Below are 16,354 nucleotides of genomic sequence, written 5' to 3' on the forward strand. Positions count from 1 at the left end.
TCAATAGGGTTCAAGTCCGTGCTCTGGCTGGGCCCCTCAAGGACATTCAGGACAAAGAGTTTGAATTGTATTTTGTAACATATCATATGAAATGGGTGATGGACATCCACAAATTAATACATACCATTCAAAACATAACATATCATACTATATGGAGTGTCTCGGATTTACGTACAGAATAATACGAAATGCTCTGTGACCAGGTTGCAAGACCAAAGTCCACTATGTTAATCAGTCAAAGCCTGCAAAGCAGTAGAGTGCAACATTGTTAACAGGCTCATTAAATGGAAAACCCCACACAGTTAGTTTTAGTGGAAGTAGCGCAGTATGGTAATTTGTTCCTTCATGCAGCGATTTACCTCATGAAAATAGTTCCTCTCTATTTCTTCCTCATATCAGATTTTGGTGTTACTGTAGATCGTTTTTATTGAAGCCCTGTCTCCTACTTAATACTTATTTGTAGAGACAGAACTAGTCTGAATCACAGACATTTGTTACATCAGAAGAGATGGTGGCAGCTGCATTCATCTTTCTTACCATGGGAATACTCTCAGGTGAGACCTTATGCTCTCAATAAAATAAAGGCATACATACTGTAGGTAAACCCTAAAAGCACTAACTGGGGTCAATTTTGACACCAAGGAGTAAAACATTTCAATTTCTAAGCTCTTTGGATCCTTCTGAAATGTTAGGACCATGATTTCTGTGTTAATGTAATATATTCTTCTCTACTCCCATGACAGTAGGAATTGTTCTTCAATCAATAGCAGGTTCTTTGTCAATAGTCATAGACATGGTTTCAATTATGTTAATATCTATCTCCAAGGCCAATTGCTGTCACACCTTGTCCATAGACCACTTACATGGTAAAGAAACCAAATTTAATTTTGTCATTTGGGTAAACTATCCCTTTAAGGTGGTGACACATATTCCCATTAGTCCATCTTAATGTTTGCTTGCAAACAATATAGTTATTCTACTAGGCAGAGTGGCTTCTACAGTGACTTCCAAAATTGTCTTGGTAAAATAATGATTCTGTAAGAACTATAAAAAAAGAATTTGGAAACTTTCCACTAATATCTTTAGTCTGCTGAATTTTGTGTTTATTTTCTAAACATTATAATCAAGCCCAGTTGTTGTTTCATCAGGATATTGTGCTGGTCAAGATGTGTTTCCACCTGGACCTGTGAATGGAACATTGGGAGGAAATGTGATTTTCAAAACCACCATCAATCCAACCACACTTCTTACAATCATCTGGACTTTTGGTGAACCCCCTGTCACCGTTGTTGACTTTGTCAGTACTGCAGGTCCTGTGATCGGAGTGGGATATGTTGGTAGGATCAGTCTGGACAATAGCACTGCATCTCTGGAGCTCAGGAAACTGACCCGGATTGACAGTGGGACATACAGAGTGAACCTAAGAACCACTGCTTTTTCTCAGGCGGGATCTACTTCACTGATTGTCTATGGTGAGTTCCAAATGTTGCAGGGTAAGGTATGTACATAAAGTTACATTCACAAATGTTACGTTCACGAAGAGTGATACTGGGAGAACAATTGTCACAATGCGTGGATAACGGCACCGTCAGTGTTTTCTTTGATCAACTAGTCAAACTAGTTAAGACAATCTAAGCAAGACTTAGAACTTGTTCTCAACTTGCCTACCTGGTTAAATAAAGGTGAAATAAAAAAATAAAATAAAAGGCTGGCTGAGGTCCCTAAGGTTTAGACAGCGTATGAAAACAACCGCTCACTCATTTAGGTCAACTACCAGTTCAGGGTCAACACCTGGCGTTTTGAAATGGTTTTGAGCATTGTTGCAATATAGGCTGAACACAATGCTCTATAATTTGACCATTTACATTACAAATGGTATGTTCTCGGTTTTCCCCTTTTATGAGAGGATTGTTCTTAGGTTGTACCTGGGTTATCTACTTTGAGAATACATTTTTATTTACTTGAATTGCAGTTAATAATTTTTTTTAAATGTCAAGGTGTTTTCAGCACTGAAACATAGAATGTGACAGGCCAAAATATAATTTTGTATCAATTGGTAAACCTAAACAATTTTGCAATAGTGTGGTGCAATAAGAGGTCTTTCGATAGCTGGCTTGTCATCACTGGTTAGGTGGGGCTGTTGTGAACAAGGTATTGTAGCAGACGAATAGACAGGGATGTGAACCCAGATCACTGGCAGGATAGGAAAACACCCTACACATTTATGCCAATAGGGTGTCCTCAGTGGGAATTGTAATGTGGCTTATTAGCAAAGATCACTACAGTATCTTGTCCCCCAATCTAGAAGACATTGACAGATGAGTGTATTTGCTTATAATGTATGCAGTGTGCCAACAATGTGTATGCTGCTACCTCATGTGGCGGAGAGTGGAAAGAGTCAATATTGCAAATGGTGAGCCATGTACCTGGTTGGGGTAATTACTAGCATGCCTAAACCTGACAATGTCTTAACCTACATTTACCCTAACCTTAACCTTAACCACTTGCTAGCATGCCTAAACTAAATGTGTGCAAAAAGACATGTGCAAATACACAGTGAGTCTGCAAGGAATTATTTATCTATGCTCGAATCGTTATTATTATGTGCCTGTTCTTTTGTAGCGAGCAATAGTGTTTTGTAAATAAAGACCATGGTGTTCTGAGTAATTTTAGAATGAAGTGGCTGCAGATCCGAATTCTCTTGAACCCTCTTCTGACAGCTAAATGTCCGTGGCTTCTGCCCATGTTTGGAATTCTCTACTTTTTGCACACTCTGCTCTACTCATTTGGCTGCCCAGAGAACAGACTACTCATGGTAAATGTCAGAGATGAATGGTGCTCTTTAAATTAAGTTAGTTCAAAGCAGAATCAATGTCTGCAAGATCACATAATGATATTATTCTACATAACAGAACTGAATATATACTGAACCAAAATATAAACGCAACATGTAAAGTGTTGGTCCCGTATTTAATGAGTTGAAATAAAAGATCCCAGAAATGTTCAATACACACAAACTATTATTTCTCTCAAATGTTGTGCACTAATTTGATTACTTCCCTGTTAGTGAGCATTTCTCCTTAGCCAAGATAATAAATCCACCTGACAGGTGTGGCATATCAAGAAGATGATTAAGCAGCATGCTCGTTACACAGGAGCACCTTGTGCTGGGGGCTATGAAATGGCACTCTAAAATGTGCAATTTTGTCACACAACACAACGCCACAGATGCCTCAAGTTTTGAGAGAGTGTGCAATTGGCATGCTGATTGTAGGAATGTCCACCACAGCTGTTGAAAGATAATTGAATGTTAATTTCTCTACCATAAGCAGCCTCCAATGTCGTTTTAGAGAATTTGGCAGTATGTCCAACTGACCTCACAACCGCAGACTACCTGTAGCCACGCCAGCCCAGGACCTCCACATTCAGCTTCCTCACCTGCGGGATTGTCTGAGACCAGCCACCAGGGCAGCTGATGAAACTGTGGGTTTGCACAACTGAAGAAACTGTCAGTAACCGCCTCAGGGGAGCTCATCTGCGTGCTCTTAGTCCTCACCAGGGTCTTGACCTGACTGCAGATCCGCGTCATAACCGACTTCAGTGGGCAAATGCTTACCTTCGATGGTCTGCTGGCACACGGTGCTCTTCACGGATAAATCCCGGTTTCAACTGTACCGGGCAGATGGCAGACAGAGTATATGGCGTCGTGTGGGCAAGCAGTTTGCTGAGGTCAATGCTGTGAACAGAGTGCCCCATGTTGGCGGTAGGGTTATGATATGAACAGGCATAAGCTACAGACAACAAACACAATTTTATTTTATCAAAGGCAATTTGAATGCACAGTGATACAGTGATGAGATCCTGAGGCCCATTGTCGTGTGTCATGACGTTGCCTGTTTAGGTACATAAAACCCATCCCCCTCTCCCTGCCTCCCCCTTTCCTCCTTCAACCCATGCTGTGGTCACAGAGAGACGTGGTAAATTCCTGAGAATCTCCTCATGGCCAAACAGTATTAGAGAGAGGGTAAACTTTCAGGACAAAGGAAGTTTCTTCCACCTCACAGAACTTGAGGTATGAACAGATTTCATGTTCCGGGAAAAGTATAAAAGATCGGTGAAAAGTCCAGCTATTAACCGGTCCGTTCGTCACAATGTGGGAAACTCATGAGAGACTGTGGCTACATTACCATACCGCTGTTTGTATAATAACCTCAGATATGAGGCTTACATCTGTTTGTTGTACAAAATGAATGAGTGAGTATGATACTGTTTGTATAATTGTGTAATATGATTTTGGACTGTTTAATGAAGAAAAATACAAATCCCTTTTGATTTGAACTAAATCCAAGGACCGCCCCTGAGCCCAGTTAGGGTCAGACATCCTGGGACAGCCCCTTTCTGAAATTCCGTATAAAGACCCAACTCTGAGAAATGATCAACAGACCATGTTTTTCTCCATAGGAGGAGAACGAAGGTTAAGTACCATTGCTGAATCTTTAACCATACCACGTGGTTAAACTCTTAGACGAATAAGAACAAGTCTTTGATATTGACTACTAGTCTGCAGCTAGGAATTCGGTATCATTGAACGCGAAGAAAGACAACCGCCGAAACATCCATTCTATAATGAATGTCACTCTGAATTATCCACAATAACCGAGACAGAAGGAACTCCAAAATAACTAACTTTTCTCCAGCGGTGAAGACGACACACTGAGCGTAAATATATATATATTGATTGCAATTGTTCCCGAATGAGTGAGCGTTCATGTGTAAAGGATTAGCATGTCAATTGTTATAATTATGGACTCTGTAGTGACTTCCTAGTCGAACCCAATTTTCCCCTTTGTCTAACAAGCCGCCATGCCGGTCCAGCCCACTAGGGCATATTTCTCCCATCATTTCGTGTAACCATTTTAAGTTTGTTTGTTTGTTTGTGCATTTCTGTGAATTACTTAGTTAGTAATAAATAAATGATTTAAGACAATTGATGTATGGATGACTCATAGTGAAGACTGGGTTCGTGCAGATAACCAACAATTTACGACGTTTGGAATGAGACTAACGTGAGGTAAAATAAATAAATCATTCATCAGAAGACTACTGATCAGATATGAAAATATCTGAAAGGTTATATTGGGAAATTATAACTTTGTAATCTGACTACTTTCCCTGGTGCCCTCAAATTCATAGTTAATTAGTTACGTTATTAATCAGTTGATTGCGTAATAACTAATTACAGGAATCTTTGATGTAAACTATAAGTCTTCAATTTAATGATAGCAAAGACACGACACGTGCCATTCATCCGCCTCCATCACCTATTTTTTTCAGAATGATAATGTACGGCCCCGTGTCGATAGGATCCGATAGGAGGTTGCGTTTTATATTTTTGTTCATTATACTGTATATTTTAATGGAGACAATCTCAATAAGTGAAAATTCACAAATGATCCAGTGGATTGTTAATTTTGGGGTAAAAAAGTAGAGATGACAAAACATACTTGCTCCATGTCTCAGGCATATAGGCTAGGCAGAATGCTGTTTTGCTCAGTAGCAACGTGCGAAGTGGAAGAACTTTGCAGATGTTTCTGCATAGTAAACAATGCCATGCTGGTGGGTGGTAACATTCTTATGAAACCTGGCCCTGTAAAATAAACGTACACTGAAAAGTATTAGTATGTCGTACAATAGAGGAAACACATGGCATTGCCACGGAAAATTCCCCACTTCGGATTTACCACGTCAAGCCCAAGTATATCATAATTTGACGTATTGACTTTAATCCTTGTGCAAAATCAAGGGTAAGCTCTGGGCTTCGCTTTTTCAGTTGAAAAAGGGCAATTTACACTTCTGGGCCTTTAAAATATTTGAGGATGATTTTAGTGAATGGTCACATTTTTCTGTCATTTAGACACAACTCAACAGCGAGCCCCACTAGGCAAGATACAGTATGTGCTTTGATTGAAACACAACACAGGTATGCTCCAGTTTAATACCATCGGCTCTAAATTTAGATCACATAATTCAAAACAACACTGTACTTTAAAACAACACAGTACATAACTCAAAAATATTTAAATGCTTATATTCCCATTAAACTAATCAAGATCAAGTGGTTGGCATGCAGATGCTGCGTGGACGTTTCACTTGTAAAACGATTGACAGTGAGAAATGTGAAGGAAGAGTGACCACAAACATTTCTGCATAAACTAGAGGTAATGATATGCATACACTGAATGCAGTGGTGGTCAGGGCTGTTTATGATGAAGGAGCACCATTTTTTTTTTCAGGAACATGGCCTTATTTCTATTACAGCATGTTGGATGACTGTCATTCATATTTCATTCACCCAGTTAAAAGTAACATCGATAGGTTTACGCTACTATATGATACTCAAATGTTCCCTATATCCATCATGAGGTTGCTACAACCTAGCCTATGAATGAAAGTTTACAATGTAGATGCACACAGGTTGAGAGAAAAATTTGAGATGACAGACAGTGACATATTCAATACTGCCTTGCACAGTTTCGTCTGCATTTAACTTATCTAGTGTGTAATCATTAGTCCAACAGTTGCAAACGAGAGTTTCTATAGGACAAATTCAGGTATTTTTATCACAGTTTCATTTGCTTCCATTTAAGAAACGTTTTTCACACATAAACAGGGTTCACTTTCATAGCAGCCACGTTGTATTCTTTCTAGCCTCTATGCACTTTCCACCTCTCACTTGTTCCCTTCGTTTGTGGACTTCAATGAACAACACATCAGCTGTATGTGGCCAGGCGAAAAAACCTTTCCAAGACAAACCTTGTGAATTGATTGCCCCCCATCTATCGTCAGAGTTCATACTGCTAGGTGACCTAAATTGGGATATACTTAACACCCCGGTCGTCCTACAATCTGAACTAGATGCCCTCAATCTCACACAAATTATCAAGGAACCTATCAGGTACAACCCCAAGTCCGTAACCATGGGCACCCTCATATATATCATCCTGACCAACTTTCCCTCTAAAAACACCTCACTGTCTCAATGTTTGCGTCCGTTATGGGTCCGCGGTCAAACGACCACCCCCATCACTGTCAAATGCTTTCTAAAACACTTCTGCGAGCAGGCCTTTCTAATCGACCCGTCAGTAGAGGATGCCTGGTTGTTCTTTAAAAGTGCTTTCTTCACCATCTTAAATAAGCATGCCCCTTTCAAAAAATGGAGAACTAAGAACAGATATAGCCCTTGGTTCACTCCAGACTTGACTGCCCTTGACCAGCACAAAACACCCTGTGGCGTACTGCACTAGCTTCGAATAGTCCCCGCGATATGCAACTTTTCAGGGAAGTCAGGAACCGTTACACACAGTCAGTTAGGAAAGCAAAGGCTAGCTTTTCGAACAGAAATTTGCATCCTGCAGCACTAATTGCAAAAAGTTTTGGGACACCGTAACGTCCATGGAGAATAAGAGTACCTCCTCCTCCTGCCCACTGCACTGAGACTAGGAAACACTGTCACCACTGATAAATCCACGATAATCGAGAATATCAATAAGCATTTCTCTACGGCTGGCCATGCTTTCCACCTGGCTACCCCAACCCTGGCTAACAGCTCTGCACCCCCCACAGCAAGTGGCCCAAACCCCCACCCCCACTTCTCCTTCACCCAAATCCATACAGCTGATGTCCTGAAAGAGCTGCAAAATCTGGATCCCTACAAATCAGCTGGGCTAGACAATCTGGACCCTCTCTTCCTAAAATTATCCGCTGCCAATGTTGCAAACATTGTTGCAAACTACTAGTCTATTCAACCTCTCTTTCCTATCGTCTGAGATTCCTAAAGATTGAAAAGTGGCCGCGGTCATCCCCCTCTTCAAAGGGGGAGACACTCTAGACCCAAAATGTTACAGACCTATAGCCATCCTGCCCTGCCTTTCTAAAGTCTTTGAAAGCCAAGTGACAAACAGATCACCGACCATTTTGAATCCCACCGTACCTTCTTCGCTATGCAATCTGGTTTCCGAGCTGGTCACGGGCGCACCTCAGCCACGCTCAAATGATATCATAACCGCCATCGATAACAGACAGTACTGTGCAACCGTTTTCATCGACCTGGCCAAGGCTTTCGACTCTGTCAATAACCGTATTCTTATCGGCAGACTCAACAGCCTTGGATTCTCTAATGACTGCCTCCCCTAGTTCACTAACTCCTGCTCAGATAGAGTTCAGTGTGTCAAATCGGAGGGCCTGTTGTCCGGACCTCTGGCAGTCTCTATGGGGGTGCCACAGGGTTCAATTCTCGGGCCGACTCTTTTCTCTGTATATATCAATGATGTCGCTCTTGCTGCGGGTGACTCTTTGATCCACCTCTACGCAGACGACACCATTCTGTATACATCTGGCCCTTCTATGGACACTGTGTTAACAAACCTCCAAACAAGCTTCAATGCCATACAACACTCCTTCCGTGGCCTCCAACTGCTCTTAAATGCTAGTAAAACGAAATGCATGCTTTTCAACCGATTGCTGCCCGCACCAGCCTGCCCGACTAGCGTCACTACTCTGGACGGTTCTTACTTAGAATATGTGGACTCTAAACTATAAATAACTAGGTGTCTGGCTAGACTGTAAACTCTCCTTCCAGACTCATATTAAGCATCTCCAATCCAAAGTTAAATCTGGAATCGGCTTCCTTTATTACAACAAAGCCTCCTTCACTCATGCTGCCAAACATACCCTCGTAAAATTGACTATCCTACTGATCCTTGACTTCGGCGATGTCATTTACAAAATAGCCTCCAACACTTTACTCAACAAATTGGATGCAGCCTATCACAGTGCCATCCGTTTTTCCACCAAAGCCCCATATACTACCCACCACTGTGACCTGTATGCTCTCGTTGGCTGGTCCTCGCTACATATTCGTCACCAAACCCACTGGCTCCAGGTCATCTATAAGTCTTTGCTAGGTAAAGCTCTGCCTTATCTCAGCTCACTTGTCACCATAGCAACACCCACCCGTAGCAAGCGCTCCAGTAGGTATATTTCACTGGTCATCCCCGAAGCCAACACCTACTTTGGTCGCCTTTCCTTCCAGTTGTCTGCTGCCAATGACTGGAACAAATTGCAAAAATCACTGAAGTTGGAGACTTGTATTTCCCTCACTAACTTTAAGTGTCAGCTGTCAGAGCAGCTTACCGATCGCTGCAGCTGTACACAGCCTATCTCTAAATAGCCCATCCAACCAACTACCTACCTCATCCCTATATTTGTTTTTGTTTATCTGCTCTTTTGCACACCAGTATTTCTACTTGCACTTCCTCATCTGCACATATATCCCTTCAGTGTAAATTGCTAAATTGTAAGTACTTTGCCACTATTGGCCTGTTTATTGCCTTACCTCCTTACTTCATTTGCACACACTGTATACAGATTTTTCTATTGTGTTATTGACTGTACGTTTGTTTATCCCATGTGTAACTCTGTGCTTTTGTCGCACTGCTTAAAAGAAATCTTGGCCAGGTCGCAGTTGTAAATGAGAACTTGTTCTCAACTGGCTTACCTGGTTAAATAAAGGTGAAATAAATCAAATCAAATAACCGCTACACACAGCCTACATCGTTGTGCCCATATTAGCTAAAGTAACGTCCTAGTCAACATTAGCTAATATAACTAATACGTTAGTAAACCCGCTACAATCATGCAGTATCATTACAGTGTATAGTTAGTAAGCAGTTAGACCGGCAGGCCTCGGTGGCTTACCTTGACTTGGAAGAGTTCCAATGTTGTGTTGGATAGTCATAGCCAGCTAGCTAACATAGCATTCCTCTGTTTAAGCCAGGTGTTTGGGTAACTAAACTAGCCAGCTGCATTTGCTAGCAAGTCGGTGAAACTGAATGTGAAAAAAATGACACTCTCTCTCTTTCTCTTGCTTCTCCTCCATTTTTGAAGAAATGAATTTGTTGAAAACTGTTCAACTATTGTCTTTCTCTCTCTATGAGTCAGCTACTCTGCACATTTTATGCACTGCGGTGCTAGATAGCTGTAGCTTATGCTTTCAGTACTAGATTTATTCTCTGATCCTCCTGAAGTTGTCATAATTACTGTGTAAGTCTATGGAAGGGGGTGAGAACCAAGAGCCTCCTAGGTTTTGCATTGAAGTCAATGTACCAAGTGGAAGACGGAAGCTTGCTGTCCTCCAGCTACACCATAGTGCTACTTTACAGAGTGTTGTTGAGGCTACTGTAGACCTTCATTGCAAAACAGTGTGTTTTAATAAATTATTTGCTGACATGAAAATATTTTGTATAGTTTTGTCAAAAAACGATGACTTAAAAAAAAAATATTTTTATGAAATTCACTGAGGAGGTTAGTCCTCCTCTGAGGAGCCTACAATGACAGAATGTGATTTGGATCTTCAGCTGGGGAAAAGGCTTCCACGGAGCGGTTACCTTCGAATCCACAGACTGTGCCATTTTAGAACGCACAGTAAACCAATAGAAGCCACGGCAGGTTTTGTACCACCATGAGAACTTTACTGTGGCAATCTGGCAAAAAATGCTATGTTTACCTCCTGGTTGGTGTTGAATTTGGGTGAATCACCAGCAGAGTGTGTTTGGGGGTGCTTGGTACTTTCTTGTTCATACAAATGACTAGCAACATCTAGCCACGTTTTATGAGAGATATTGTGTGGCTAGCGGTGCTGTTTTCAGGTTACTGTTCAAATGTCACAAAATAGCATTTAAATAACCTTTTGGATTATAACCTAGAGTTGATTTAATGAACCGGTGCGTCAATATAATTAACATAATACAAAAATCCCTAACAAAATCTGTCAATTTAAGCTAGAGACACGTCTCAGTCCACCGCATCCGCCGATGTTGCACTTCCGCATCTGCTTTGAAAGGTGGCAGAGTGGTGTTTGTCAGACCATGACACATCCCGAAAATCGGTCTACTCACGAAAACGCATGTAGCATCTGACGGTTTGGCCTAAAAACTATTATGACCACTCTATGGAAAGGGTAGACTCTCCCGATGGTGTTCACCGTTTTAATCTATGACCCCCACAAGTGTCACGAGACTCATCTGAAGGTAACCAGTACCGGTTTTAAAATTCATTCTCTCAACCAACTTCAAGAGGTAGTCACCTGGAATGCATTTCAATTAACAGGTATGCCTTGTTAAAAGTTAATTTGTCTAATTTCTTTCCACCTTAATGCATTTCAGCCAATCTGTTGTGTTGTAAGAAAGTAGTGGTGGTATACACAAGATAACCCTATTTGGTAAAATACCAAGTCCATATTATGGCAAGAACAGCTCAAATAAGTGAACGGAAACGACATTCCATTATTACTCTAAGACATGAAGGTCAGTCAAAGAAAGTTTCTTCAAGTGGAGTCGCAAAAACCATCAAGCGCTATGATGAAACTGGCTCTCATGAGGACCGGCACAGGAAAGGAAGACCCAGAGTTTCCTCTGCTGCGAGGATAAGTTCATTAGAGTTACCAGCCTCAGAAATTGCAGCCCAAATAAATACTTCACAGAATTGAAGTAACAGACACATCTCAACATCAACTGTTCAGAGGAGACTGCGTGAATCAGGCCTTCATGGTCAAATTTCTGCAAAGAAACAACTACTAAAGGACACCAATAAGAAGAAGAGACTTGCTTTGGCCAAGAAACACGAACAATGAACATTAGACCGGTGGAAATCTGTCCTTTGGTCTGATGAGTCCAAATGTGAGATTTTTGGTTCCAACCGCCGTGTCTTTGTGAGACGCAGAGTAGGTGAACGGACAATCTCCGCATGTGTGGTTCCCACCATGAAGCATGTAGGAGGATGTGTGATGATGTGGGAGTGCTTTGCTGTTGACACTGTCTGTGATTTATTTAGAATTCAAGGCACACTTAACCAGCATGGCTACCACAGCATTCTGCAGCTATACGCCATCCCATCTGGTTAGCGCTTAGTGGCACTATCATTTGTTTTTCAAGGGGACAATGACCCAAAGCACACCTCCATGCTGTGTAAGGGCTATTTGACCAAGAAGGAGAGTGATGGAGTGCTGCATCAGATGACCTGGCCTCCACAATCTTTTTTTTTTAAGAAACCTTTTATTTAACTAGGCAAGTCAGTTTAGAACAAATTCTTATTTACAATGACGGCCTGGCCACATCTGCAGTCCTCATGCCTCCTTGCAGCATGCATAATGCACATTCATGCAGATGAGCAGGGACCCTGGGCATCTTTCTTTTGGTGTTTTTCAGAGTCCGTAGAAAGGCCTCTTTAGTGTCCTAAGTTTTCATAACTGTGACCTTAATTGCCTACCGTCTATAAGCTGTTAGTGTGTTAACGACCGTTCCACAGGTGCATGTTCATTAATTGTTTATGGTTCATTGAACAAGCATGGGGAACAGTGTTTAAACCCTTTACAATGAAGATCTGTGAAGTTATTTGGATTTTTATAAACTATCTTTGAAAGACAGGGTCCTGAAAAAGGGATGTTTCTTTTTTTGCTGAGTTTATACGATATAACGTCAGCTTACACTGCCAAAAATGCAAGGACAGAAAATTCATGTTTTTTCACATGATTTTTGACAAATCTGTCAAGACACCAGCCGTGATCAACCCGTGAATTAAATGTAATATACAGTAGCTATGATCCTACCTTATATCTTAATGTAATGACAAACAAATTGGCTGATTATTATCAATGATGTATCAACAGCTGTAACAAGTTGTCCAGTGTAGGAAATCCTCACTGGTACCCTAGTTTATATAGAAAGACGCCTAATTCAAAACAACGCTGTACTTAACTCAGGAAGATCAAAATGCTTATATTCCCATGAAACTAATCAATGTCAAATGGTTGGCATGCAGATTCTGCATGGATGTTTCACCGGTAAAACTTGAAGAATTATCATTCACAATTGACAGTGAGAAAGGTGAAGGGAGGGTGACCACAAGCATTTCTGTGTAAAGTAGAGGAAAAGAAACCTGCGCAGAGCGTGATGTGGATCTTCATCTCTGGGGAAGAGGTGGGCCGAAAAGTCCGGCCATTTTAGAAAGCACTGGAATGGAAGGTCAGTCCACCAATGCACTCTTTTCACCACCACGTTAAAATTAACTGCAGCTATCGGGCAAAAAATGCAATGTTTACCTCTGCCACCTTCTGGTTCGCGGGTGTTGAATTTTGGGTGACTCACCAGCAATGTGTGTTTGGGGGTGCTTGGCATTTCCTCATTCAAACAAATGACTGGCAACAGTATTTTATATATAGCCACATTTTATATGACAGCCAACAGTATTGTGAGGGTAGCAGTGCTGTTTTCAGGTTACTGTTACAATGTCACAATCATGGCTTTAGACACCTTGGAACACCTTGCTTTAGACACAGGCATTTGTACTGACACAAACACGTTGATAGATGTCATCTACTCTCTCACCCACAGAGACCATTTCAAACGTGACCCTGAGGGCCAACGTCATTGATCTAATGGAACTGAATGACACTGCCATTTTCTCCTGCTCTGTGTCCTCTGGCTCCTCCCCCTTCTCTTACCGCTGGCTGAATGGCAGCTCTGAGGTCACAGCCAGATATGGAATTCAGCTTGGTGATGGAGGCCGTACTCTCACCATAGCCAATGTGACCCGGTATGACCAGGGGCCATACAGGTGTATTGTGTCCAACCCCGTCAGCAGTAAACCCAGCCAGAATCTAACCCTCATCATCAGCTGTGAGTCGCTAACCAGCATGTCTAATATATCTGTATGCAGAGAAAGTAATTTATGTAAACGTTGTTTACCTTTCACCATGTACTTCGCATACAGTGCTGTAGTTATATCTTGCAGTACTTGTCTGCTTAAGAATAACTACACATATTGCTAATTAAATCAGATTCTTAGGTTACAATGTCATTGCCTGTTCTGCATATCACTAACACCTGCTTATGAAAGCAGTCCTGTGGCATGTCTTAATGTTTTATCACTTCTTCCTTTTGGCTCTAAGCTGTTGCTTATATTTCTATTGAATCCAGCTTGCCTACTGTATGTGTTGGGTGGCTAATTGCTGGTGATGGGACATTTTGAAGCTAGATAGATAGATGGATGGATAGATACACACACTAATGATAACATGACACATCTTAAATGGGTCTCTTGAACATGTTCTAAAAAGTATAATTACATCACGGTCAACCTCCCCTCTTTAATGCTGGTGTTGAACATGGACCATTCATTACAGATGGTCCAGAAAACACCACAATGAAGGTGACCCCTCTAGATGTACTGTATGGATCAGGGTCAAACCTCACCCTGTCCTGCTCAGCTGAGTCCAGTCCGTCTGCCCAGTTTCAGTGGCTTCTGAATGGAACACTGCTGTCCAATAACGGACCAGAACTCAGGCTGGAGAACATCCAGGCCAATCAGAGTGGTAGCTACAGCTGCTGGGCCCATAACACCAGAACCCTGAGGTACCAGATATCTGAGCCCTCTGACATCACTGTGCTGGGTAAGTGGTAGAGAGGAAATGGAGACAGTTATGAGAGGAAAGAGAGACTGACAAATACAACAGTTATACAACATCTTTAACCTCTTGACGCTAAAGGTCAGATTTCTTTTTTAAAATAACGTTCCCAAGGTAAACAGACTATTTCTCAGGTCCAGATCGTAGAATATGCATATAATTTACAGATTAGGATAGAAAACACTCCAAAGTTTCCAAAACTGTCAAAATATTGTCTGTGAGTATAACAAAACTGATTCTGCAGGCGAAAACCTGAGGAAATCTAACCCAGAAGTGATTTTTAATATTTTTTTTCATCTGTGTTTCCTTGCCCGTCTTTCTTCCATTTAAAGAGGTATCAACCAGATTCCTTTTCCAATGGCTTCCTCAGGCTGTGACCAGGCTTTAGGCATAGTTTCAGGCTTTTATTTTGAAAAATGAGCGTGATTTTTCAAAACTAGTCAGGTGTCCTTTAATTAGCTCTCCATTTTCTCTCTCTCTTTTATTGAATAGGTTACGGTCCGGTTGAAATATTATCGATTATGTTTGTTAAAAACAACCTGAGGATTGATTATAAAAAACATTTGACATGTTTCTACGAACATTACGGATACTTTTTGGAATTTGTCGAAACGGAACGAGGCTTTGGTTTTCTGAACATAACGCGCAACCCAAACGGCGTTTATTTTGTTATAAAATTAATATTTATCGAACAAAAATAACATTTATTGTGTAACTGGGAGTCTCGTGAGTGCAAACATCCGAAGATTATCAAAGGTAAGCCATTCATTTTATTGCTTTTCTGACTTTCGTGACCATGCTAATTTGGGGCTAGCTGTTCCAGCATTGATTGATACACTCACAAAAGCTTGGATTGCTTTCGCTGCAAAGCATATTTTCAAAATCTGACACGATAGGTGGATTAACAACAAGCTAAGCTGTGTTTTGGTATATTTCACTTGATTGTATGATTATAAATATTTTTAGTAATATTTTGCGCCCTGCAATTCAGCGGTTGTTTAGGAAAATGATCCCGCTAAAGGGATCCGTAGCGCAGAGAAGTTAATTGACCCTCTCATTCTCCTTAATTGCCATCCTCAAAATGTTACGGAAAGAGATTAACTGTATAGGAAGCTCTTGGGACAGGTCATCTGGATACTGGACTGATGCAAACAGATTATCATATTTAGCGGACAACAGTTCTTGAGGGCTTAAAAAAAAAGGTAGTTTGCCATTTTTTTTGCAAACTGGTAATCCACCGTTTGAGTTGTGTGGTTGCAGTATCAACAGTCCCTTATCTCTGGTATATCTTGTGTAGTGGAAATTCTAATCAAGTGAGAGAGACTGTAATTTCTTTAACCAATCAATCTTTATTTGATATCGATATAATTATTGCAATAATGGAGCTGGTCAAAGAACCCATGTAGGTGATTCATTGAGAGCCCAATGATCCGGGGTTGGGTCTTGCCTTATATAGCCCAACCTTGTTACATTTCCTTAATCAACCACAACTGTCTCAATGTGTCGAACCAACCGATATCTACTGGATGAGGTGGCCAAATATTCGGAGTCCTCTGTGTTTTCCTGTCAGTACTAAGAACTATTTGTTCTTAAAATAAAGGATAAGGAGAGACTATGATTGGAACAGAGACACCTCGTTACAAACATGCATGTTTCAGAGTACAGAGAGTGGGGTAAGAACACGAGATGTGGATTAGGTACAGAGTTATGTGAAAACAGCAATTTACACAACCAGAGTAACAGGATTGTACACACCTATAATTTATATAAACCTTGAAGTAATGCTAATACAAATGTTTTTTTCACATTCCCCTCAAGAGACTCCGTTTCCTC

At 41.1% G+C, this 16,354-nt stretch overlaps 1 protein-coding gene across 3 annotated transcripts in view; it reads left to right on the forward strand.

Annotated features, from left to right (window-relative positions):
* Positions 1-273: 273 nt before the first annotated feature.
* Positions 274-16,354, forward strand: part of LOC129856995 (carcinoembryonic antigen-related cell adhesion molecule 5-like) — a 34,386-nt gene continuing 18,305 nt past the window's right edge. For all 3 annotated transcript variants that reach the window (XR_008759848.1, XM_055924831.1, XM_055924833.1), the window contains exons 1-4: positions 274-554; positions 1,149-1,472; positions 13,449-13,733; positions 14,240-14,506. Coding sequence is in view for 2 of the 3 variants with exons in the window: in XM_055924831.1 (XP_055780806.1) it covers positions 509-554; positions 1,149-1,472; positions 13,449-13,733; positions 14,240-14,506 (922 nt within the window). In the remaining variant the exon portion in view is untranslated. The remainder of the gene's footprint in view (positions 555-1,148; positions 1,473-13,448; positions 13,734-14,239; positions 14,507-16,354) is intronic.

Source organism: Salvelinus fontinalis, chromosome 6, assembly GCF_029448725.1.
Source record: "Salvelinus fontinalis isolate EN_2023a chromosome 6, ASM2944872v1, whole genome shotgun sequence".
Lineage (NCBI taxonomy): Eukaryota > Metazoa > Chordata > Actinopteri > Salmoniformes > Salmonidae > Salvelinus > Salvelinus fontinalis.